Source organism: Phyllostomus hastatus, unplaced genomic scaffold, assembly GCF_019186645.2.
Source record: "Phyllostomus hastatus isolate PE091 unplaced genomic scaffold, TTU_PhHast_1.1 phas_scaffold_182, whole genome shotgun sequence".
In the NCBI taxonomy this organism is placed as follows: domain Eukaryota; kingdom Metazoa; phylum Chordata; class Mammalia; order Chiroptera; family Phyllostomidae; genus Phyllostomus; species Phyllostomus hastatus.
The window spans coordinates 29,528,779-29,554,571 of record NW_025334013.1 but is presented as its reverse complement, the minus strand read 5'-3'; the positions used below and the strand labels follow the sequence as shown (position 1 = coordinate 29,554,571).

At 44.2% G+C, this 25,793-nt stretch overlaps 1 protein-coding gene across 4 annotated transcripts in view; it reads right to left on the bottom strand.

Annotated features, from left to right (window-relative positions):
* Nucleotides 1-25,793, bottom strand: part of ST3GAL3 (ST3 beta-galactoside alpha-2,3-sialyltransferase 3) — a 173,870-nt gene that overhangs the window by 53,521 nt on the left and 94,556 nt on the right. For all 4 annotated transcript variants that reach the window (XM_045859365.1, XM_045859368.1, XM_045859367.1 and 1 more), the window contains one exon: nt 13,097-13,189. In XM_045859365.1, the coding sequence (XP_045715321.1) occupies nt 13,097-13,189 (93 nt within the window). The remainder of the gene's footprint in view (nt 1-13,096; nt 13,190-25,793) is intronic.

Sequence of the window (25,793 nt, the reverse complement as noted above, 5' to 3'; positions counted from 1 at the left end):
GAGGTAGGCTGAGACAAGAAGTGAAATTAATTTAAAAGCAGAACATGGATCGGTTCCCAGAGGAGGTCAGAACAACTAACACTGAGGAACACATGAAAAAAACCTGAAGGCAGAGGAATCACGAGCACCCAGATGGCAGTTCCTCCAGTTGCAGGCTGAGGTCCAAGCGAGCACAGGCACTCGGTCTGCCCGGCCCGTGCGGGGCTGCCGGCCCTCGCACACTCTGCTGAAAGCCGCTCTCTGCGCTTCCCGGGAAGGCCCAGCACTGAAGGGTTTTACCAAGGGGGGTGCCCACTAAAAATACTTGAAATATTCTCCCCCTGGCTGGGTGCCTCAGTTGGTTAGAGCATCATCCCACACACCAAAAGGCTGTGGGTTCTATCCCTGGTCAGGGCACATACCTAGGCTGCGGGTTCAATCCCCAGTTGGGGCATGTACAGGAGACAACCAACCGATATTTCCCACTCACACTGATGTTTCTCTCTCTCTCAAAATCAATAAGCATATTGTCAGGTGAGGATTAAAGAAAATTCTCTAAGCAAAAGGAACGTGCATTCCCCTACAGCCTCATGGTCCACAGCCACAACTCAGGACGTAAGGTGGTGGGACTGGCGGGTTTGATCCCCGGCTCTGTGCTACTGGGACCTTGGGTAACGTCCAGCTCTTTCATCTGTAAAGTGGGCACAACAACACTCACTCCTCAGGGCTGCTGGAAAGACTACAGGAGACGATGACTCTATGGTGACCAGCACAGTGGCTGGCACACAGAGGTGTTCTGCAAACCTGCGCGACATTTTGTCCACACAGGCTGTCTGTGTGTCCCCATGAAATGTAGGCTCTTCAAGGGGAGAGATTTTAGGTGTCTTATGCAATGCTTAAGCATATAGCCCGAAAAAGTTGTCTGGCACACAGCAGGTGAATAAATGACATGGTGGCTGCTATCATTAGGTCTGTAGCAGAGTGGAGCTGCGGTGGCAACGTAAAGGATGGGAGAGACGCGAGTATGACTGAATAGTGACATGAAGGAGTCGGCGAAGGGAACGAAGATCTGGGTTCCTGGGTCTTCAGGCCCAGCAGCCAGAAGAGGCTGGAGAATCAGGGCAAGGGAAGGGACCTCCCTGAGCGGAGGGGTATTGTAGAGGGTGGGGACAGGACTCAGTGATGCATGAGACATTCTCTTGAAAAAGGAAGGAGGAAGAACGACTCCTAGATTTTTGGCTCAAGTGACAGAGTGGACAGTAGGGTCATTCACTGACACAGGCAACGCGGACTGATGTGATTTACTGGACATTCAATGAATTGGATACACCAATTCTGAGATGTCTGAGAGCCGTCCAAGTGGAGCTGTCCAGCAGGAAACTGGGTATCTGGGCGCAGGATCAGCACAGACCGGGGAGTCACAGCACACGTGGGCTGGCTGAAGCGGTGGAGCGAGGAGAGGGCCATACACGGACCCCGGCAGACACCAACAGGTAAGGGTGGGCACAGGGAAAGGAGAGTGGCTGCGAAAGAGACAGAACGAACCATCAGAGAAGTGGGAGGAGAACTGAAAGGGAGACTGGACAAAGAGTTTGTGAGGAGAGTTTCACATGTTCAAAATGGAGGAAGAGATCATTATGGCCAAATGCTTCAGAGATGTCAAAAAAAGAGAAGATCTGCCCATTGGATTTGTTGGTGAGTCCTTTTCGGTGATCCGGACTCAAGCATTTCAGGGAGGGGGAAGGTGGGAGAGGACGCTGGACTACTGAGATTAGGAGTTAGAGGGATGTGAGGAAGCAGAGAATGTGATTATAACAAATCTTCTTCACACTCACGGGAGACTCAATTTGCTCCCAGTATGGAAGGAAAATAATTCTGTAAAAGTGAATGTGCACCATTCTCCTCCATAATTTATTGTAGGGGACAAAGCCCAGCAAGGATGCCTCTTAATCTTACCGCCCCTCCTGCTGCTGTAGTGATAAAAGTCCCAGGATCCTTCTCTGGAATGACAGAGAGGGAGGGGCTTTGGAATGTGGGGATAGCAGACACCCAGCTACCCTGGCCAGGAGCCCACAGTCTCTCAAAACCCCCAGGGCAGTGCAATAGGCCTCCTGTACCTTCTCACGCAACGGTCCTAAAACGGGCAGCTGGGACTCTGTCAATACCCCATCCAGACTTGCTGCCTCAGAGAGCTCAGTAAGGTTTCAAAGGTCATCCTTATGCTCTGGGAATTCATGGTTTGGACCATGGCAATGATTTCTTAACAGTGAGAATCACAGACACACATAATCGAAGATAAATACCATGCACCGTGGCCTTCCTAAAGCAAAGTATCTCAAAAGAAGTGTGGTTTTCCTTTGCAGAGCTGGACAAGAGGGCGATTTCTGCACCCATACCTCGTTAGCCACCACCAGGCATCTGACAGACCTCTGCACTCTGGCTGCTAGCCAGCCTGTCCACGAAACAGCAGCTGTGAGGGGAAGCAGAGTGCAGCAGTGAAACGTGTGGGGTCTGTGGTTAGAGTGCTTGGGTTCAAAGCTTGGCTTCCTCACTTCCTGTGCAACTCCAGGCAAACTGCTTGACTTCCCTACACCTCCATTTCCTCACACTTAAAAGTGGATTAATAACAACACCTATCTCATATGACTATTGGAAGGGTTAAAACAGAAAAAAAATCAGAAAAAGGCCTGAGCACAGGACCTGACACACGGCACGTGCCAGCTGGCACGGGCGCAGCGGCTGCTGTTGCTCTGCAGCGCGGCCGTGGCCTGGGCTGGGGCTCTGCCTTCTGCTCAAGGCGTTCGCCACAGGCTTATTATCCTGAGGATGCCACACTGGTTCCCGATGCTGAGCGGCTCCACTGGCCGCCATCTGAAAGACACGGTGCCCAGTCTTTCACCGAAGCACGAAAAGCCACTCGAACGTATGTAGCAAAGCACTGCCAGAAAAATGGTGTGTGTCAATAAGGTTTAGTGAGTTATATTTTCTTCTTGAAATCTACAGTTTGAATGTTTCCCGTGCCCTATTCTGGGATCTTTATTTCTTCTGAAAAACTTACCTGATTACAATAAAAGTCATTGGGGAAGTAAGAATTCCCTTAGTGTCCAACAATTTTGCTGGAATGATCTACACTTACTGACCCAAGATGTATCATCTCATTTCATCCTCTTGAGGAGCTCTGATGAGCTGGGTAGCGCTCAGGCTTCCCCACGATCGAGCACACAGCCTGTTCAGTGAGAGCTGTGAGAACTTCCTGTCTCCAGGTCTCATCTTTCCAACCGATCGTATATTGGTATGTGTCAAAATAATGATTTTTTCTTTACTAGCTCTCCACTGAAAGAGTGTCTTGTCAACATTCCTCACACTCTCAGACTTTCAGCTTCCTGAGGGCAGATACTAATATCCACTCATAAAGCAAACAGCAAGTGCCTATTTTCTGCTAAAGGCTCTGCTAAGGGTTGGCAGCCATGAACAAGACCATGTCTCTCTGCTAAGAAGTGCAGAGACTACTAGGGTAGAAGAAACATTAACGGATGATAAATACGGTGACAGAGCCATGTGTGTGGCACCGCAGTACAGGGTGAGGAACGATAACTGGGTGTCTGCAGGGCGTGGAGGTCAGGGACGACGTTTCCATTCCATGAGACCAACAGATGAAAGACCTCAAGTCACTCTTTAGAGCAGAGCAGGTCCTCAATAAATTTGAGTTCCTTTCGATCTTATGCCCTGTCTCTCTCACTAGAGGAAGATGCATCCTGGCAGGCGAGTTTCAAGAATAAGGAAGGGAAGGAGGCTTTCCCAGCAGACAGCACACATGTGTGAGGGGAGCGAGCTGGCATTCTGGAGAAGCAGGACTCCGGCAGCCCGGACGGGTGGCGAACCAGCGTCCCTTCCGTTACCACCGCCCACCGGACCCGACCCACCGCCTGTGTGCGCCCCTACTGGGGACCTGGCCCACAACCCAGGTATGTGCCCTAACTAGGAATCGAACTGGCTACCCCTTGGTTCTCAGGCTAATGCTCAATCCACTGAGCCACATCAACCAGGGCTAAATATACTTAAATTTCTTGATTAATATATTAAGAATGATAGCTACCCAAAGGAAAAGAAATCTAGATCCCAACACCTGAGATCACTCCTAACACCAAAACCAAAACAAAACAATAAAAAACCCAGATGTATTAATAACTCAAATATAAATAATAAAGCTAAAAATGGGTCCTGGCTGGTTCAGTGGCTCAGTGGACTGAGCGCTGGCCTGTAAACCAAATGATTGCTAGTTTGATTCCCAGGCAGGGCATATGCCTGGGTTGTGGGCCAGGTCCCCAGTAGGGGGCACATGAGAGGCAACCACACATTGATGTTTCTCTCCCTCTCTTTCCTTCTCTAAAAATAAATAAAATCTTTTTTTAAAAAAGCTAAAAATACACCAGAAGGAAACATAGAGGAAGGTGCCTTTAGAAACTGCTAAAAGTGGATGTAAGTTCAAAAACTACTACAGCAGGTATTTTGCTAATAACTTTCAAAATTACTTTTGATCTGGAAGTATCACTTTATTCCAGATACATAATCTCATGTGTGTGGGAAACATTGTACAAAAAGGTTATTCACTGAATTAATATTTTAGTTGTAAAGATTAGCAACTGCCTGAATGTCCATGGACAGGGACCTGATCAACTACAGTGCATCTTTACAATGGGATGCTATGTAAAAAAGAACAAGGGACTTCTGTTTCCAGCCACGATGGCGTGACAGGAATGGGATTTACCCCCCTACCTTACACAACCAGAAGACAAGTCAGAATACGGAACTGAGACAAGTCAAAATAGTTTTCAGACCAGTGGGAAGATGGGGAACCCAAACACAGCCCAGTGGTCTTTCTGAGTTGAGAAAACAGATCAAAGTTTAGAGCGGCCGAGGAGGCTAGCATTTGCGGAGAAGACTGCCACAGAGGACAGAGCTGCACTGAAAGCTCCGGAGATCTGCAAAAGGGTCTCCTCAGATCTTTGGCCAAGCAACGATCTGCACATTCACGAGAGGAAACTCTGAGGCTGACGGAAGACCACCGGGAAGCAACAGATCAAACAAGTCCTGGTGTTCACAAGGGCTGGGAGTTGTTTGCACTCACACAAACCAGAGTGGAAATAAGTCAGCTAGAATGGAAATACCTCACAATGCACAAGGGTCCCATGTCAGTAACAGAGATAAATTGCCATAGATGAAGGGTTGCTCAACACATGCACTGACAATGGTAAAAGCAAGTCTCAAAAGAATATGACTGATTCCAAGTAACTTAACTAAATGTCCAAGGAAAACTCCCACAGTTTAAAGGGATCCAACAAAATGCAGCACAGAAAAATGTAAAATTTGTGTTGCCTGGAATCCAATAAGAAGAATCAGAAAAATATAGGCCAAAAACAGGAGAAAAATCAATCAATAGGAACCATCCCAGAAATGACAGAGACGATGGAATTATCAGCTATTATAAATATGTTCCATATGCTCCAGAAGGCAGAACACAGGAGCACAGTAAGGAATGAAGTGGAAGATATGAAAAGAACTAAATGGAACTACAGTATCTGAAATAAAAATACACCATGGAATAAACAGCTGGTTAGACACCACAAAGAAAAATCGGTGGACATGAAAATGCAGGAACACTAACTATCCAAAACGAAGCACAGAGAGAAATAAAATCAGAACAAACATCACCCATAAAACTGCCCCTAGTGGCCTGTGGAACTAACGGTATATCGCATGTAGCTGGAAGCCTGGGAAGGGCGGTAGGGCAGAAAAAAACATTTGAAAAAATAAGGATAAAAACCATTTAAATTGGATTAAAAAAAATAAACTATGAACCCACAGATTCAAGGAGATACATAAACCCAAGCCAAATAAGAATAACAAAAACCACAATAAGATCATCATAATCAAATTGCTGAAAAACAGTGATAAGAAAAAAATCTCAAAAAGCAGCCAAAGGAAAATAGAAACGTTATATACAAAGCACAAAGACCTCACTAGGAACCATGCAAGCCAAAAGAAAATGCAGTCACAGTCATGTGGTGTACAGCGGCATTCCGGTCAGCGAAGAGGGCAGCACGAACCACAGTGGTCCTGTGAGGCAACAGGGAGCTGAAAACCCTTACTGCCTAGTGACGCCGCAGCCTTCGTGATGTAGCAGCACGGCCCCTTACTCACCTGTTTGTGTGATGCCCGTGTAAACACACCTACCGTGCTGCAGGTCACATAAAATTACAGCACGTACAATTACTATATATTGATGATGATAATAGATGACTACGCTACTGGTTTGTGTGTTTGCTACATTTTTATTGTTAATTTACAGTGTAGTCTTTGTACTTATATAAAAAATATTTTCAGGAAAGAAAAGTTTTCTATACGACAGTATGCCACGTTAAGGCAGCAGCAGCCCTCTACCCATCTCGAGTTTGCCGCCGTCTCTCGACTGCGTCATTTTCTCTCGTGCTTAGTCTCGTGTTGTTTTGTGCAGCACATGCTGTTCAGGTTTGTAGCCTGGGAGCCACAGGCTCTGCCATCCAGCCTCAGTGTGTAGAAGGCTGTGCCGTCCAGGTGTGTGTAAGTGCGCTCTACGATGTTCACACAACCATGGAATTGCCTAAGGACTCACTTCTCAGAACGGATCCCCATTGTTAAGTGACACATAACTGTATATCTTTAAAGTACTGTTTGTGTGCATGTGCAATTGTCAGCCAGAAAAAAGCTTTAAAAACTGAAGGTAGGGTAAAGACGTTATCAGACAATCCAACCCTTAAAGACTTCAGTGCCATCAGATTTGCCTCGCAAGAAAAGTTAAAATGAGTTCTTCAGGAGCAAGAAAAAGGACACCATCTGGAAATCTGTCTCTACACAAAGGAAGGATGATCAACAGTAAAAATAAGTGTGCAGGTAACTATAAAAGACTTTTATGCCGAATTTAAAAAATTTTAAACGTCCAATTGTGGTAACATACACAACATAAAATATTTATCATCTTAAATACTTCAGGTGTATAATTCAGTAGCGTTAAGTGCATTTGCATTATTAAGCAACCCATATCCAGAACTGTTTCCCATCTCACCAAGTCTGAATCCGTTAAACAGCAGTGCCCCATGTCCCTGCCCCAAGCCCCCACAACCACCATTCTACCCTCTGCCTCTACGGATCTGAGTCTCCAGTACCTCATGTAAGTGGAATCAAACAATATTTGTCTTTCTATGACTGGCTTATCTATTTAGCATAATATCCTCAAGTTTCATCCACATTGTATCATATGTCAGAATTTCCTTTCTTTTTCAGGAAGTAAATCATATTCTGTTGTATATATAGACCACATTTCGTTTATCCTTTCTTCTGGGGATGGACCCTGGGCTTGTCCCGGCTGTTGTGAATGCTGCTGCTGCGAACACGGGTGTATAGATGCCTCTTGGAGACCCTGCTTTCACTTCTTTAGGGTCTGCGCCCAGACATGGAATTGTTGGATCATGTAATAGTTCTATCTTTAAGGTTTTGAAATTGAAAATTTCAGATTACTGTTTTCCATAGTGGCCGTACTGTTTAACCTTCCCACCAACAGTGCACGAGGGTTCCAATATTTCCACATCCTCATTGACACTTATTATTTTCTGCTTTTTTAAAGTAGCAGCCATCCTAATGGGAGTGATGTGGTATCCCACTGTGGTTTAGGCTGGCATTTCCCTAATGACTAATGATGTGGGACATCTCTTCATGTGCTTGTGGGCCATTCATACATCTTTTTTGGTGAAATGCCTACTCAAGTCCTTGGCCCACTCTTGCTGTTGTTGTTCAATCAGAGTTCTTTACATGTTCTGCACACCAACCCCACACCAGACATATGATTTGAAAATGTCTTCTCCCATTCCCCAGATTGTCTTTTCCCCTCATTTTAAAATAATTTTAAAATAATTAACCGTTTAAAACAAAAATAAGTAAGAGCAATGTTCTGTGGGTTTATGATATATGTAGATATAAAATATATGACAAAAACAGCACAAATGATGAGAGGGGGAATGAAATATATTTTGTATGATTCTTAAGCTCTAAGTACAGCCCCAAAATATTATTTAAAGATAGATTATAAATTAAAAAATGTATATTGTAAACTCTAGAACAATCATGAAAAACATAAAACAAAAAAGGTATTGCTTTTAAACCAATAGTGGAGGTAAAATGAAAACACAAAACACATTCAATTAAATCCAAAAGGAGTCAGGAAAAGAAAGGCGGGGAAAAGCAAAAAATTAATAGTAAGATGCTGATTACATTAAACGTAAATGGTGTAAACACTCCAATAAAAGGCTGTCATCGTCAGATTGGATAAAAGAGCAAGACTCAGTTACGTGCTGTCTACGAGAAACCCACTTTAATCGCAAAGGCACAGACCGGTCAAATGTAAAAGGATGAGCTGCTGCCAACCACCCCCAGACCCACCTTCTCTGAGCTCAAGAGTAAACACAAACATGCTCCTTTCCCACCAAACAAATGTAAAAGGATTAAAAAAACCATATAACACAATGAAGCTAATTTTTAAAAGGCTGGAATGGTTATACTAATATCAAACATGAAAGATTTCACCACCGGGATTGTTACCAGGGAAAAAGAGACATGTCAGAATAATGAAGGAATCGATTCTGCAAGGGGGGACAGTAACCCTAAATGTGTATGTACTAAATGGCAGAGCTTCAAAATACATGAAGCAAAGCTGATAAATGGAGACTTACACATCCCTCTGTCAGCACCTGACAGAAAATCAGTAAGGGTATAGGAGAGGAGATTTACAAATACTATCAACTAATCTAATCTAACTGCCATTCATAGAATACCCAATATCAACAGAAATATTTTTATCAAATGCACAGAATGTTCACCAAGATAGACCATATTTTGCCCTAGCTGGTGTGGTTCAGTAGATTGAGTGCTGGCTTGAGAACCAAAGGGTCTCAAGTTCAATTCCTAGTCAGGGCACATGCCTGGGTTGTGGGCCAGGTCCCCAGTAGAGGGCACTGGAGAGGCAACCACACATTGATGTTTCTCTCCTCTTTCTCCCTCCCTTCTCCTCTTTCTAAAAATAAATAAATAAAATCTTAAAAAAATAAAAGATAACTGGAACATCCTCAAATATTTGGAAATTAAGCAAAAAAGTTCATAAGAACCTAAAGGAAAATTTATAGCATCAAATGCTTATATTAGAAAAAAATCAAATCAATGGTCTAACCTTCTACCTTAAGAAACAATAAGACAAAAAAAGAACAAATTAAGCCCTAAATAAGTGGAAGATAGGAAATACTAAAGAGTTAAAATCAACAACATAGTGAAAATAAAATAAAAGAGAACATTCAATGAATCCAAAAACCAGTTCTTTAAGATAAAAAAAAATGATATACCCCTAACCATGCAGTTTAGGGAAACAAGAGAAAATAATACAAATCACCAACATCAAGAATGAAAGGGGTGATCTCTCCAGAGATCCCAGGCATTCAAGGAATAAGAAAAGAATATTATGAACAATTTTATGCCAATAAATTCAACAACTTAGATGAAATGCACAAATTCCTTGAAAGACACAAACTATCAAAAAAGAAACAGGAAAACCTGAATTGAGATGGGAAAGCCCCAGATCTAGTAAAGAAATTTAATTCTTAATAAAAAACCTTTTCCACAAAGAAAACTGTAGGCCTAGATGTCTTTGGTGGTGAATTCCATTAAATATTTAAGGAAAAGTACTATCAATTCGACATAAAACTTTCAGAGAACTGCAGATTATAGTTTTCTTCTTATTTTTATGAGTTCAGCTTTACTCTGATACCAAAAATAAAGATACTATGAGAAAAGAGAATTATAGGCCAATATCTTTCATGAAGAGGGAAACAAAAATCCTTAACAGAACATTAGTAAGTTGAATTCAGCAATATATGAAAAGAATAATAAATTAAGACCAAATGAAGTTTATTTGAGAAATAAAAGTTTGTTTTAACATTTAAAAAATTGATAAAAAATCAATCAATGTGATTTATCATATTAATAGTTTTTTTAAAAGCCATATGGTCGCCTCAAAAGATGCAGAAAAAGCATTTGGCAAAATTCAACATCATATGAGAAAACTTCTCAACAAGCCAGGAACAGAAGAGAACTTCCTCTAACTGAGAAAGGGTGTCTGTGGAAGAACCTACAGCTCACACCACAACCGCGAGACCAAACACGTCCCTGCAGATGGGGAACAAGGCAGTATTTTCATCCCCTTTGCTGATTCAGTGCTGCACTCAGTCTGGCCAGTGCAGCGAGGCAAGAAAAAGGAGTAAGAGGCGTTTGATTCAAAAGGAAGAAATAAAACTGTCACTATTAAAAGAAACATGATTGTATGTGTATTATATTGGTGCAAGGTAGACATAGAGATGAACAGACCACAATGAGGAATCCAGAAACAGACCCACACATACGCGTTCAATGATTTTCAACAAACACGATGAGGTACTCAGTGGAGAAAGGCTAGTGTATTCAACAAATGGCTCTGGAATCATTGAACATCCACATGCAAAAAAGGAACGTCAACCCTTACCTTTCACTATATACAAAAATTAACTTGAAATGGGTCATAGACCTAAATGAAAGAGCTAAACCTATATACACTCTAGAAAAAACCTAGGAAAAACATTTTGACCTTGGATTACAGAAAAACTTCTTAGATAAAACAACAAATGCAAAACCCATAAACAAAAGAATTGATAAATTAGGCTTCATCAAGATCACAAACTCCTGTTCTATGACAGACGCTGTTAAGAGGAAGAAGAGACAAGCTGTGGACGGGAAGGAAACCTTCGCAGATCGCCCGACGGAGGGCGTCTATGCAGACAGACTGCATGACGAAGTCCTCTCACAGTTCAACGAAGAGACAAAGTCAGTCAAAAGACAGTAACAGATGTGGATGCTTCCCAAAGACAACAGAATGTCAAAAAAGCACCCAGAAATGATACTCAACATCATGAGTCATTAGGAACATGCACGTTAAAGTCACAGTGAACCCAAACCTACCCCAAATGGGACTAAAACCAAAAAGCCCAATGTTGCAGGTGCAGGAGCCCTGAAATGCTCACACACGGCTGGCGGGAGAGCAAAGCAACGTGGTTCCTTTGGAAACGTGTGGCAATTTCTTATAAAGTGGAGCATCCATTCCATATGCAAATGTTTATAGTGACTCTATTTCAATGACTAAAAACTGGAGTTAACTCAAATGTCCTTTGACTGCTGAACAGATAAGATAAACAGATTGTTAGGCGCACACAAGGGAACACTATTTGGCAACAAAGAGGGACAAACAACGGACACACACAACACCTGGACGGATCTCACGTTTTAATCAATGAAAGAGGCAGACTCAAAAGGCTACACACTGTATGGCCCCGATTCTGTAATGCTCTGGAAATATTATACGGACAGAGCACTGATCAGTATCTGTCAGAGGCTGGGGAACGCAGGGCAAAGGAGCACGAGGAAACAGCTGGGGTGATGACAGAAGTGTTCTATGATTGTTGCAGTTATGCAAAGGCATGCATTTATCAAACTTCAAACAGCTACATTAAAAAGTGCCTTTTACTGTGTGTAAATTAACCTTCAATAAACCTTACTTTGTAAAAAGGAAAAAGTATGGTACATCCATACAATTATATATTATGAAATCATTTATGAAATAAGATGGATCCGTACATGTTGGTAATGGGATAATCTCTTAACATTTACTGTTAGCAAAAAGCAAGATATGGCATGCTCCCATTTATGATAATGTTGACTGTCTCTAGGGGAGGGGTCTAGAGTGGGAGAATACACCCTCTGTGTTGTTTGAGTCTTTAAAAAAAATCATAGCTTGTATTACTTTTAGTTAGAAACTAAGTCAAAGAAACTACATGGAAGTCAAAGAGAACTCACAGGTGTCTGGCCCAGGGGACCGGGTCACACAGGCCTGAGAAAACACACGTGAGAATATGGAACATGGAGCCAGACACTTCAGAGGTGCTCAGTGAAAAGTTGCGGGAAGCAAAATGTTTGGAATCAATTAAGAGGCAAACCCTGGACAAAGAGAGCTCTATCTGAACACCAGATATTCAGGCAGCAGAGACCCCGTTTTACACAAGGAGCCAAGCTGGCATCGCTCAGTTAGAAAAAGAAAAGGAGCATAAAACCCAAACATCCTGAATTACGTTTGGGCAAGTGTTTCTCAGCATCGCTGTGCAAGCACACTGTGTGCCCTAACCTCAGCCTTCCGAAGGAGGGGTGCATGCCCTTTCCCCAGGATCTGAGCCCACCCCTAGGGCTCTCCGGCGATCCAAGTGCTGAATCCCAACTCCCATAGGGTCCCCAGCAGCCCTTCCTCAAGCCCTTCCAGGTCAGACACCCCCACAACTTCCTGAAGGAACGAAATGGTCCTGGACAGTCTCACCACACTCCAGGCCGCAGGCAAGACCACCTCAGCACCTCAGGCCCTTCTCCATACTAAGGCTTCAGGAAACGAAAACCCGAAAGGAAAAGGCAGATAAGTAACTGAGGTCCCCTCAGCAGAATTTGGTAAAAGGAACTGCCAGGGTTTGACACAGCTTTTCTCAGCAAGCCTAATATCAAGGAAATCAGGAATCCAGAAAGCAAAATGGACAAAAAGAGAAGATGCCACAACAGCCAGGTTCAGAAACTCCTCTGTGGTCTCTCCAGCTTCCAAAAAAGTCTGGCCACTGATACCACGACTAGGAGCTTCTGTGCTGGACAGCTTTGTCCGGCTGCCTCTGGGCACCTGGCTCCCACAGGGCAACCACACACATTCTACCTCCTCCCTCTCCGCCACAGAAACAAGCTGTGCCGGTAGGTGAACAGAGGGGTAAGGCATAGCAAGGCCATAGAGTGAAATTGGGGTGGGAACCAACTAAAAGCAAAGCCCTTTCCAGGTACCCATAGACCGGAGGATGCAGAAAGGAAGTTAAAACGGAATCTTGTTTTCTCTGGAGCGCACCACTTGCCAGGAGGGCAGGCTTTCTGGCTCGTGCGCCATGGGCCAGCCAGGCTGCGTAGACCGGGAAGAAAGAGGAGCACTCACCGGGGGAAGATGGCAGTCATCAGGGCAGAAGCATAGCCGGGCTTGCAAGCTCCCTCTGAAAAGTTTGCGTACTTGGTGGCTAACTCTGCAGGCCTATGGGAAGAAAAGGAAAGTCATGGCTTGCCAGGCACTCAGCAGTCAGTGGGTTATTAATTTATGAAGAACTGTAGGTATTTAAACTTGACATAAAACTTCGTTCCCCACAACCGGCACTTAAGTCCCTCTTGCACACCAAGGCTTCATGGGGGTAAACTGCCCCCAAATCAAAAACCCTAGAGGAATAGGTAGGCAAATAAGCAAAGCCTGTCGGTGGAATTTGGTAAAAGGAACTCACTGCATTTGAACAGATTCTCTGCAGTAGTAATAATACCAAGAGCATCAGGAACTCCATCCAGGCTCTCAGACTGGAGGAGTGGAGCCTGGAGAGCTAATGAGAGAGCTGCTCAGGCTTTGAGAAAGAAGTCAGCAGCATCGCCCTCTCAACACTCCTACGTTCCTACACATCCAGCTTCACCTGCCTCAATTCTCTCCAGCCAGTGGGGACGGCTCATGGTGCCCTGAATACAGATCATTTGTATGTTAGGGCTATTACTGAAATCGTTAGATGTTTATTGGAGATAAACATCTCTTCCGCTCTTCATCTCTTGTGCTCTTCTATTCTCTCTGCCTAGAATGTGCTTCCTTCTCTTTCTCCACTTGGCTTTGCCTACTGGGTTTTGAAAACTAAGCTCAAATGTCAACTTTGCTGGGAGTAATTTCCTGACCTCCAGACTGGGCTAAATGCCCCCTCTGCGTTCCTACAGTCTGCCCCCTGCCACCCACATTACATGCTTACCCCCATAGACACTTGCTGTACTATGCTGTGATTGTTGGTAGCGGGTCTCCCTCTTTATACTGTGGTTTCCTGAGCTCAGAGTCAAGATTTAACCCTGCGTCCCCAGTACCTCGCACAGGAATGGGTATACAGGAGACCCCTATAATTTTATGAAGGAACGAAATGACCCTGACAGTCTCACTATACTAGGGTGGGAACCGAGACAATCTTAGGAGCCCACAAGTTAGAGATAGCTGAATATTTTTCAGAAGACTTGTGTGCTCTAGCCCTGGTTTTGCTGCTGTATGAGTGTAGTCACCTCACATCTTTGGGCTTCGATGTCTTTGTGTGTTCAATGCGGGGCTGGAGCAGTCTAGAGAAAACAGCACCGGAAGAACAGGGCACATTCAGTGACTACTGGGGCTGCAGGCCCTGCACACTGGGGCACCTGGGAAGTCCTGGCTGGTTGCCAGTTCCCAGTGCCAACCTCCCCCGCCTCCAGCCTTGGGCCCAATGCCAAAACTCTGATCACTCTGACGCCCAGCTCCTCTAGTGTGCTGGGGCCCCGGGGCAAGTTTCCCCTCAGGCTGCCTTCCTCAGGGGTTAGGTGGGGTCATATAAGGTGGCGGAGCTGGTACTGGGGGCCGGGGTTGGGGGGTGCTGGCGCCTGTACTAGAGAGCTAGAAATGATGATGTTGCGGCCTGTCATGTACCATGTGTGAGTCACTCCTGTGCCCCTGAGGGCCTAGCCCAGGGCCCTCCACAAAGTAACTGCTCAGTTAGTTCAAATTAGACAAACCCATCTGTATGCATGTGCCAGTTCTTCTAGAAATCTACGGGTTGTTTTTTTTTTTAGCTTTCCCTATCAATGAAATTTAAAGCCTGAAATGCAAAAGCAAATACTGAGCGACAAGCCAGAGTTGGGACTTTATTTGGTAGCCAAAATAAAGTCAAAAACTTAACAAGGTAATTTACATAAATATATTTTCTTATGTAAACAACTATATTTCAGAAACAAAACATAAACTTCAGTTCAATTACTAAACATACTGGAAGCTTTTGGATTAGGCTCAGGGATTAAAACTTTGCAGATTTTTTCAATTACTCCTCTCAACAGCCATGTGAGTAGGTGCTATTAATTATTAATTTCCATACAAGCTCAGAAAGATGAAGAGACTTACCCAAAGCCACACAGCTAGCAAGTGGCAGATACTGGATTTGAACTTATTTCTCACACCAGTGCAGGAGCTCTTATCATGGTACTACCACCGGCACGGACAACAGTGTGTGCCATCACAGAGGGAAACAGAGTCCGGGGGTAGCGCACAAGTGGTCTGTGCAATGGGGGATGGGTCAGAGGAGGGGTCAAGGAGGGTGTGTGCACGCAGCGAGGCAATGAGTCCCTCATACCCTGTCTTCCACCCCCCCACCATCTGCTTGCCTACCTTGCACAGTGGGCTTCTGTGGTCTTTCTGAATTCCAGAAAGTTTCACAAACAAGAGGAAAGATGAATGGCAGTTGCCTCTTTAAGGCAATGCATCACAGAAATACATGTACATAAGAGACAAACCTTTGGCTACCTCTGTCCTCCTGAATTGACACCATCAAATTTGCGCTAGGTGCTCCAAGAATAAGGGCTAGGGGACAGTCCAGGGGCCATGGACTCGGTGATCTACAATGCAGCAGAGGGAGCACTGGCAAGCTGAGCGCAGGGGAGCAAAACCCAGCAGGAGAGGCTCTTGCCGTGGCAGAGCAAGGTGCTCACATACAAAGACAAGCAGCTCTAAATCAACCCCTCCCATTCGGAGAGCAACAGTAACTTCAAAAACACAACAGCCCTGGGGACAGTGGGCCGGTCAAGTTATTACCAAATTAAAATGCCTCAGACGTGGCCTCCCGACCATCCCTGTGAGAGAAGAATAGGGGAGTGTTGGGGATTCTGAGTCATACAGCAGGCTGGGACCTCTGGGGCAGTTTGCGGTCAAAACCACTGAGACTAAGAGTTGCCAACTCCCTCGGGCCAGAATAGTTAGTTTCTCTAAGGCACTCACACTGCAAATGCCAGGAGGCCCCCACAGATGTCTGATCAAATCATTCAGCCCTTGTTTCTTCTCATACTCTGCAGCTGGCCTTTCATTTTGGGAGATTTAGCATTTCCACCAGTAAGAGCACCCATTGTCCTACAAACGTGACTACCAAGCCCCTGGGGTGAGGAGTGTGAACTGCTGCACTCTCCAGAGGAAATCCAGATGGACAGACTAGGGTCCAAAAGAAGGCACCAGACTTCCATTTCTCTGCTTCACTCAGAAGCACCAAGTTTAAGGAATCAGGCCAAGCAATGGGTTGTAAATGGGAAGAGTATAGGATCTGGAGTCAGAAACATTCTCAGAGGACACTGGCAAGCTATGTGACCTTGGGCAAGTGATGGAAAAACTGATTCTCAATTCCCAGGGATCGTGGGAGGGTGTGGTGAGAAAGCCCATTTGGAGGGGTTGGCTGTCCTCTGAGCACCACAAATGTACCATGAAAGATGAGGTGGCAGAGGCAGGCAGCCAGGTCATGGAGGCTTTGGACACTTGGCTCAAGTTTGGACTCTGTCATAGGGGCGAGTCACTGAATGATTTATAGTGGGAGAGTGCCTTGATTGATGTATGAATTTGAAGGGTCAGCATTTGATCCTTAAAATGGGAAGTGGGGGGAAGAGCACTCAAGAGCCTGAAAGGAGCAGTCCAGGAGGCAGAAAAAGCAGCAGGAGAGTGTGATGTCTCAGTTGCCAAGAGAAGGAAGTGGCTCAAGGACAGAGGGACCAACCGTGTCAAACACGGTGTGGCCCCACGACTGGTGTGGCCCCTCGACTGACAGCTGGTTCTGGCAACGTGAAGTTACTCCTGACCTTGAAAAGAGCTGTTTCACTGGAGGGGTCAGGGTGAGGGGACAAAATGCTAATTTCATTGGGTTTAAGAGAAAACAGAAGAATTGGAGTCATGGGATATAAACTAGTTTTAGGAGCTTTGCTATAAATAGAGACATAGAAATGGGGTGATAACTGGAGGAAAGAAACAAGAAACTTATGGTTTTTGAGAATAGGAAATATTTTAGCGTATATATAAGCTTCTTAGAATAAGAGAAAAACTCACGATACCGTGGCGATGGGACCACTACAGGAGAAATGTCTGTGTGTGAGGGAAAGGATCTAACCCAAAAGAAGGGCTGGCCTTCGCTCTGCCTGCCCTGCCCTGCCCTGCCCTGCCCTGCCCAGCCCAGCAACTAGCTATTCACCTTGCAGTGTTCGGTTTAAACACTGCTTCCTTTAGAAGCTTTTCATGATTACTTCCCTTGCAGAGAAGGACCTACCCACTCCGCCTGTGGACCCCATCCTACCCAGAGCCAACTCTCACCTTTAGCTTGCTCACTTGTCCACATACTCTCTCTCTCTCCCATCTCCTTCCCTTCCCTCCTCTCATTTATTCATCCACTCACCCAACAAATGTTTAGAGGCAACAAAGTCGCTCTGCTTGGATTATATCCTGACTCTATCCCTTATTAGCTGTGTGACTTTGGGTATGTTATTTAATTGCTCTGTGCCTTAATTTCCACATCTTGGGATTATACTAGTACTTACTTCATAAACTTGTTGTGGGGATTATGCTGAGAATAAAGTACTTAGTACAATGCCTGGCCCATAGTTTCTTTTTCAATGCATGTTAACTGTGACAGTCTCATTGTCACGTGCCAGACAGTGGCCTAGGATTAGGGATACAATGATGACTAGGACAACATTATGGCCTAACACTTATTACACTGAAGAGTAACTATGCACTTAAATATCCTTCTCTCCTAGACCATAAATACTGAGCATAGTGCATAGCCCAGAGCACCATGCACAGCGTGGAATACACAAGGTCTGTCCAGAAGGTATCCAGCCATGTAATATGAAATAGAGACATTTATTGAAGAAGATACAAGAAACATTGTACATAGGACAATAATACCTCAGTCTCCTTCAAAGTAGGCACCTTGGGACCTCACACAGTTCTTCCCAAATACCATCAGCTGCTCTGTCACATTTTCCTGAATCTCACTGATTGTCTGAAATCTTTTTCCTTTCAAAGGTGATTTTAATTTTGGGAAAAGCCAGAAGTCACAGAGTGCCGAATCTGGGCTGTAAGGGGCCTGAGTCACCTAGATGATTTGATGTTTCACAAAAAAACTCTGCACGAGATGTGATACATGAGCGGGCTATTGTTGTGACAAAGCTGCCAATCGCCAGTTATCCATAGCTGTGGCCTTCTGAATCATCCGAATAGTTTCCATGGAGGATATTCAAGCTTGACACAAAATCTGATGCGGATTCGTTGCCCTACTTGCTCAGTCATTTTTAATGCAATGGCCACAGAGTACACATGCTCACTCACCAGCATCTACCATCCCTACTGACTAGCACAGTGAAGTTGTCATTGTTCACACATGCACATTCCAGTCCACTCTCCTTGGTTGCCAGGATACATCGATGTCACACAAACTGTTCTTGTTATATAAACAATGGCTGGACTTTTTCCGGACAGATCTCATATAAGTATTCAACAAAATGTTTGTTGGATTGTGACTAAGTGGTTACCTTCACTTGGAAAGTTAACTGACAGGATGTGTAGAGGGAGAGGTGGTGACTGCTGGGGAAAATGGAGAAGGGACTTCAACAGTTATTCCCGAGGACTCTGCAGATCAGTGATGGGCACTTGTCACCAACAGTCTAATTGCTGACTCTCTCAAAGACAACTGAACTCAGATCAGCCCCCACTATACCCCCTCCCTCATTCCATGTGCTGGTTTACTAATGTAGAGGTCAGGGAGCTGACTGTGAGAGTGAAATAAGACCATGTAAGATGCTTAGCACCCTGCCTGGCAAATAATAGGTAATAAACATTAGTTTCCTTCCAAGCGAGTACAGCAACCAAAGACAGCCAATACTGCTGTGCTGTGAGGACTCGCAAGACCACACAGATGCGAAGACTCAGCGCACAGCCCACCCACCCCTGCGTCTTCAGTCCCATCCTCTCCCTCCTTCCTAACGAAGATGCTTTTCTCCAATTACTAGGGGACTGTTTCTGGAACAATGACACTACTCAGGAAATGAAAGAAGCAGATTAGGTTAGATTTAGTAATCCTATTCTGTCATTAAGCATTTTCATTTTAACATTTTTTCTGAAGTAGGCTTTATGTAAGAAAGGTTACTTAATACCGCCATAGATCCTTTTAAGCTCAAAGATGCAAACTTTTCTTCTTAAGGAGGACCGCCTCTCCCCTCCAAACCCATCTCCCCACTATTACAGGTCTGCTGGCTCTTTCTGCAGTATCAAGAGACCCTTCGCTCACTCTCATTTGGGGGTGTTGTTGATCCGGCCTGCCCTGAGCATCGTGACTCTGCTCTTTGTGAACTCCAAAGCAGACTGGAGCTTCTATAGAGTTTTTGCCTCACAGCGATCTGTGATAAACCCAGCAGTGCTCTCTCATGCTTCTTTCATCGCTTTCAAGGAAGAGGAACTGCTTGATCTGCACCATCTGGCATTTGTGGTATTTCTCAGCTCTGGAGGCCCTGCCTTTCAGCTCTTGGTGCTGGGCACAGCAATATATTTTGAATGTACAAGGCTACTCTACTGTTTGATCAGTGATTCTGGACCTGACATTACTGCAATTTAACTCTGTATCCAGGGTCTTGTCATTTACTTCAGCTCTTGCAAAAGTCTTAGGCCTGAGCTATGTAGGCAATTCTCACAGACTTTGTACCAGGGATCTGTTGTGACTGCTGACTGCTCCAATTCAATTGTTTCTTTGATAAAAACACAAAAAACAAAACCCAAAAAAACCACACATCTTCTTCCTGGGTGGTAGTGAAAAGAACAAGGAAACTAAGATTTACTGACCATAAACCATGTGCCAGACAGTTGACCTAATTATCTGATTTAGTTTTATAATAATCCACTAAGACAGCACAGTTCTTAGACCCATGCATGTGGGCCTGAAAGAGATGCAGAAGACATAGATAAAAGATGTGCTGCTTATATTTAAATGATAAAATTTCAAACCATGAATTTTGATAGGGATTTGCATTGAATCTGTAGATTGCTTAGAGTAGTATGGACGTTTTATTTCTATTTAATTTTTTAAAAATACTTTACTTTTTTAAAAAAATATATTTTATTGATTATGCTATTACAGTTGTCCCATTTCCCCCCTTCATTCCCCTCCACCCTGCACAACCCCTCCCACCCACATTCTCCCCTTTAGTTCATGTCCATGTGTCATAAGTTCTTTAGCTTCTACATTTCCCATAGTCTTCTTGCCCTCCCCCTATTTTCTACCTACCATGTATGCCACCTATTCTCCGTATCTTTTCCCCCCTCTCCTCCTCCCACCCCCCTGTTGCTAACCCTCCATGTGATCTCCATTTCTGTGGTTCTGTTCCTGTTCTAGTTGTTTGCTTAGTTTGCTTTTGTTTTTGGTGTGGTTGTTAATAATTGTGAGTGTCCTATCATTTTACTGGACATGTTTTTTATCTTCTTTTTCTTAGATAAGTCCCTTTAACATTTCATATAATAAGGGCTTGGTGATGATGAACTCCTTTAACTTGACCTTATCTCAGAAGCACTTTATCTGCCCTTCCATTCTAAATGAAAGCTTTGCTGGATAGAGCAATCTTGGATGTAGGTCCTTGCCTTTCATGACTTGGAATACTTCTTCCCAGTCCCTTCTTCCCTGCAAGTTCTCTTTTGAGAAATCAGCTGACAGTCTGATGGGAACTCCTTTGTAGGTGACTGTCCCCTTATCTCTTGCTGCTTCTAGGATTCTCTCCTTCATTTTTACCTTGGCTAATGTAATTATGATGTGCCTTGGTGTGTTCCTTCTTGGGTCCAACTTCTTTGGGGATCTCTTAGCTTCCTGGATTTCCTGGAAGTCTATTTCCTTTGCCAGAATGGGGAAGTTCTCCTTTATTATTTGTTCAAATAACTTTTCCACTTGTTGTGTTTCCTCTTCCCCTTCTGGTACCCTTATAATTCGGATGTTGGAACGTTTAAAGATGTCCTGGAGGTTCCTAAGCCTCTCCTCATTTTTTTGAGTTCTTGTTTCTTCATTCTTTTCTGTTTGGTTGCTTCTTTCTTCTTTCTGGTTCACTCCATTGATTTGAGTCCCACTTTTCTCCCCATCACTATTGGTTCCCTATGCATTTTCCTTCATTTCACTTAGTGTAGCCTTTATTTTTTCATCTAATTTGTGACCAAATTCAACCAATTCTGTGAGCATCCTGATCACCAGTGCTTTGAAGTGTGCATCTGATAGGTCGGCTATCTCTTCATCTCTTAGTTATATTTTTTCTGGAGCTTTGACCTGTTCTTTCATTTGGGCCATTTTTTTTTTTTTGTCTGGACGTGCCTTTTAGGTAGTGAGGGGTAGAGCCTTAGGTGTTCACCAGGGCAGGTCCACTGAGTCGCTGCGTTGTGACACTGTATGTGGGACAGGGGTCCAAGAGGAAACAATGGTGCTTGATCCACTCTTTGCCAGATTTCGGTAACTCCCGCTGCTTCCCCCAAGCAAACTGGGCCCTTCTGGTGCTAACTCCTGTGTGGGTGGGCTTGTGTACGTTCTAGGACCCTGTGGGTCTCTCCAACGAACTCTCCTGTGAAGCTGGGAGTTTCTCCCGACACCTCAACCCCCACAGGTGTTTTCAAATGGTATTTTGAGGCTTTATTCCCCCAAGCTGGGACCCTGGATTGTGCTGTCTGTCTCACTTCCCAGTTTTGCCTGGTTTATGTGCACCTGAATGTGGGACCACCCAGTCCACAATCCACTGCCTTGCTGGGTCCACCTGCTGCCGCCTTGTATACCTGGGTTCTGCCAGCCACCGCTTTTTTTTGCTGCGACCCCTCTCCACCCGGCTGCCCAATTCCCCCCTTCCTACTGGTCTGGATGAATTGTGTCTACTTTAACTCCTTGGTTGACGGACTTCCATACAGTTCAATTCTCTGTCAGTCCTGGTTGTTTTTTTGGTTTCTAAATTTTTGTTGTCCTTATTTTGGTTGTGCGAGGAGGCACAGTGTGTCTACCTGTGCCTCCATCTTGGACAGAAGGCCCAGTTTGCTAAAATTTTGTTGAGAATTTTGCATTTGTGTTCATCAGAGATACTGGCCTGTAATTTTCTTTCCTTGTAGTGTTTTGGTTTTGGTATTAGGATACTGCTGGTCTATTAAAATGAGTTTGAAAATGTTTCCTCCTCTTCTGTTTTGTGGAAAAGTTTGATAAGTACTGGTATTAAGTCTTCTTTAAATGTTTGGTAGAATTCACCAGTGAAGCCATCTAGTCCTGAACTTTTGTTTGTTGGGGGGAGTTTTTGATTACTGATTCAATCTCCTTACTAGTAATTGATCTGTTCAGATTTTCTGGGTTTTTTTTCATGATTCAGTCTTAGTAGGTTCAAACGGTAAATTTAACATAAGTAGAGAACTAATTACAATTCACACTTTCCCTGTATACTCTGGGTAAGACTTACATTTGTGGTCACCATAAACAAACCACAGTCACAACCTCTGAGGGCCAGTGGAAGTCGGTATTTATGGGCGGCATAAAAGGTAAGGCTAATGTGGTTACAGGAGTAATGACGTAACCCACATGAAACAAATGATACTGAAGAACCAAACAGACAATACCATCTATATTTCTTCCTTTTTACAATTATATTTTATTGATTATGCTATTATAGTTGTCCTGATTTTTCACTCTTTGCCCCCTTCAACCCAGTACCCCCACTCCCTCAGGCAATCCCCACACCATTGTTCATGTCCATGGGTCATGCATATAAGTTCTTTGGCTACTCCATTTCCTATACCATATTTTACATCCCCATGGCTATTCTGTAACTACGTTTCAGCTGCAGTGACTGGCTGTGACCACTGACCACCAACCTCCACCCTCTGTGGAGAATCAGCTGTGCAGGGGCAGGATGGCGGTGCTCTGATGTGATCTGTAGCTGTCCACTAGGTGCATAGACTCTGAGGTTTCCCCGGTAGTGGTGCAGGCAAGGTCAGCCCCCACCTGTGTTCTGCCTAGGGCCACCCTGCCAGAGCTATAAAGCAATCTGAGATGGCTGCTACTTGTGCTAGGCTTGGAGATTCTCAGGGGAAGCCAAGTTGTGAATCTAGGCTGGCTGCTGTTAGCACTGGGCCTGGGGCTCACTGAGGCCAGCTACCGCTTGTTCGATAGAGTTTGGGAAGATGTGAAGCATGAGCCAACACCAGCCATTCATATGGGAATGCAGCTTGTGTGGACCTGTAAATTGGGTGGGTACGAGTCTCAGGGGATCTCCAGGGTGAGGCAAACAGTGTTAGCTAGGTTGATGGAGTCTCAGATATGGCACCAGCTTGCTGGTTCTGTGAGGTAAAGGTTCACAGAAGGTTCAGAAAAGCGACAATGGCCTCTGCTCGTCTTGATGCCAGACACTTCAGGTCCTCCCTGTATGCCACTGTTGCCTTTCAAGCTGCTATCCCCCTGCTGGAGCTCAGAGGGAGTGAGTGTGAGTAGATGAGTCCGTGTGTGAGTTCTTTAAGAGGAACTGCTTGGGGCTCCATAAGTTTCTTCCACTAAATCAATCCCTGCTGTTTTTTTGCAGCCACAAGTTGTGGGGACTTATCTTCCTGGCCCTGGAACTCTGGGCTGGCGGACCTGGTATGGGGCTAGGACTCCCTGCTCCTGAGATACCCCCCCAAATTATTATCCACTACACGTGGGGATGGGACTGGCTCACTCTGCATTTGCACCCCTCCTACCAGTCTAGATGGATGTGGTTTTTCTAATTGCATAGTTGTCAGACTTCCATTCAACTCGATTTTCGATGGTTTTCAGTGATGGTTGTTCTTTATTTTAGTTATAAATTAGATGTGGTTTGCGAGGAGGTGAGCCACGTCTGCCTACCCCACCATCTTGACCGGAAGTCCCCACCATGTTTTATATATATGGCTCCTATAAAACATGGTTTCAGGTTCCAGAGAGCCATGGCACTGTAAGCAATAGCAGTATTGCTACCTTCTTCATGTGGTGGTAGATGTGAAATTAGCTAAGGAATGATGTACTTGTCAAACAAAACCCCAGTAATACATGGTTCCTAAACCTGAACATAAAGAGCTTGTGTCTAGATAGTATGAAGAACCTTCATGTGCACTGATTGGATAATAAACTAATACATAAATATCTCCTCTTTCCCCATTATTATAAATCCTCATCAGTAAATCATTATATCTCACAGGCCCCATCAACTTGTTTATATAGCAGGGGCCTTACAAAAAATATTCAGCCAGTACTCTGCATTGTTTTGGAACAGCCTTATTCTAAAGTAAATATTATTCTCATTTTTTGACAAGAGAAACTGACTCTAAAACCCATCCTTTGTTCTCACCAAAGCCCTTGCTTATTTTGGTACACAGAGCAATAGGCTTAAAGGTAAAAAAGATAGGAGTTTAAGTAACTAAGTCTTCCTCTTACTAATTGTGTAATCTCAAGTAAAAGATAATCGGTTTCCTTAACTCTTTAAATATCTATGATAATACACATGTTACAGGACCAATGCAAGAAAAAATTACTTCCTGCAACAATGTAGGTTAGAGCATTCTTTGAAAGGTTACACAAATGTCAGTTACTACTCCTGCTGCCTTAATGTTTGACTTTGGCTTTTACAACCTCTAGATCATCTGAATTATCCTTGTTTCGCAAATGAGAAAAATGTTCCCCTTTATTTTTCTTACTTGGATTATCCTCTCCAATACACTTGGCTGCCCCCAAACTTCTGCCTGATAGGCAGGGAGGTCAGGAGACTGCTGGGGACAGAGAGGGAGGGCTGCTGAATGAGGCCAACACCTCGTATTCAGGGGCCTGTCTTCAACTGACATGCCAGTGCCTGTCATAGCCCAATGGATAAATCCATATGCTATGTGGTGAAAAATCATAGTGGAAACTTGCGGTCAACTCTCTACTGGTCCTCAGAGCAAGGTACAGGTCATTTTCATGATTTTCAGGTAACATTCTTCCTAAATCCACTAATTCCAAGCTTCTCAAATTGAGTCCCAGTACAGGGTTATAACAGAGGGCAGGGATAATCAAAGCCACAGCACAAACACAGTGTGTCTTCCTGGAGTGCCAAATTTGCATGAAGATATGGGGAAGAATGTATTGAAATAATACACATGTATTATGGAATAGAACACAAACAAGTTTTTAAAATAAAAAGAACTTTTTAAATGTTTATGCTGTACCCTGGCCCGGTGGCTCAGTTGGTTGGAGTGTCATCCCATCCAACAAAAGGTTGTGAGTTCGATCCCTGGTCAAGGTACATACCTATGTTGTAGGTTTAATTCCTGGTCAAGGCACATATGGGAGGCAACTAATCAATGTTTTTCCCACCCGCCCTCCCTCCCTCTCTCTCTACGATCAATAAACATATCTGCAGGTGAGGATTAAAAAACTTTTATTTAAAAAAATGTTTATGGTGCAATAGGTTGCTGTATAGTATATGCTCATTCTCCTCTGCCATTAGGGATATCTAGGGATGAAGTTTCAGAAGGGTATCTGACTATTCCATTTTGGTTTCCACCTCAAGGAGCTGTCCTCTAGTAAACAAGACAGGTAAGTAAAAGGAAGTGTAAGTACAACCGCAGAGTTATGCACAGGTGTGAGAGGATAGAGATGACACAATTACAGTGGCCTGGGAGATTAGGCAGGCATCTTGCGGAGGTGGTGTCGGACAGGCATTTTCAGCAAAGGACACAACGCAGGCAAAGGCCCAAAAGGGGCCCGGCATATTCGAGAAACTGCAAACACTTCAGCACTGGCTGACGAAAGTGT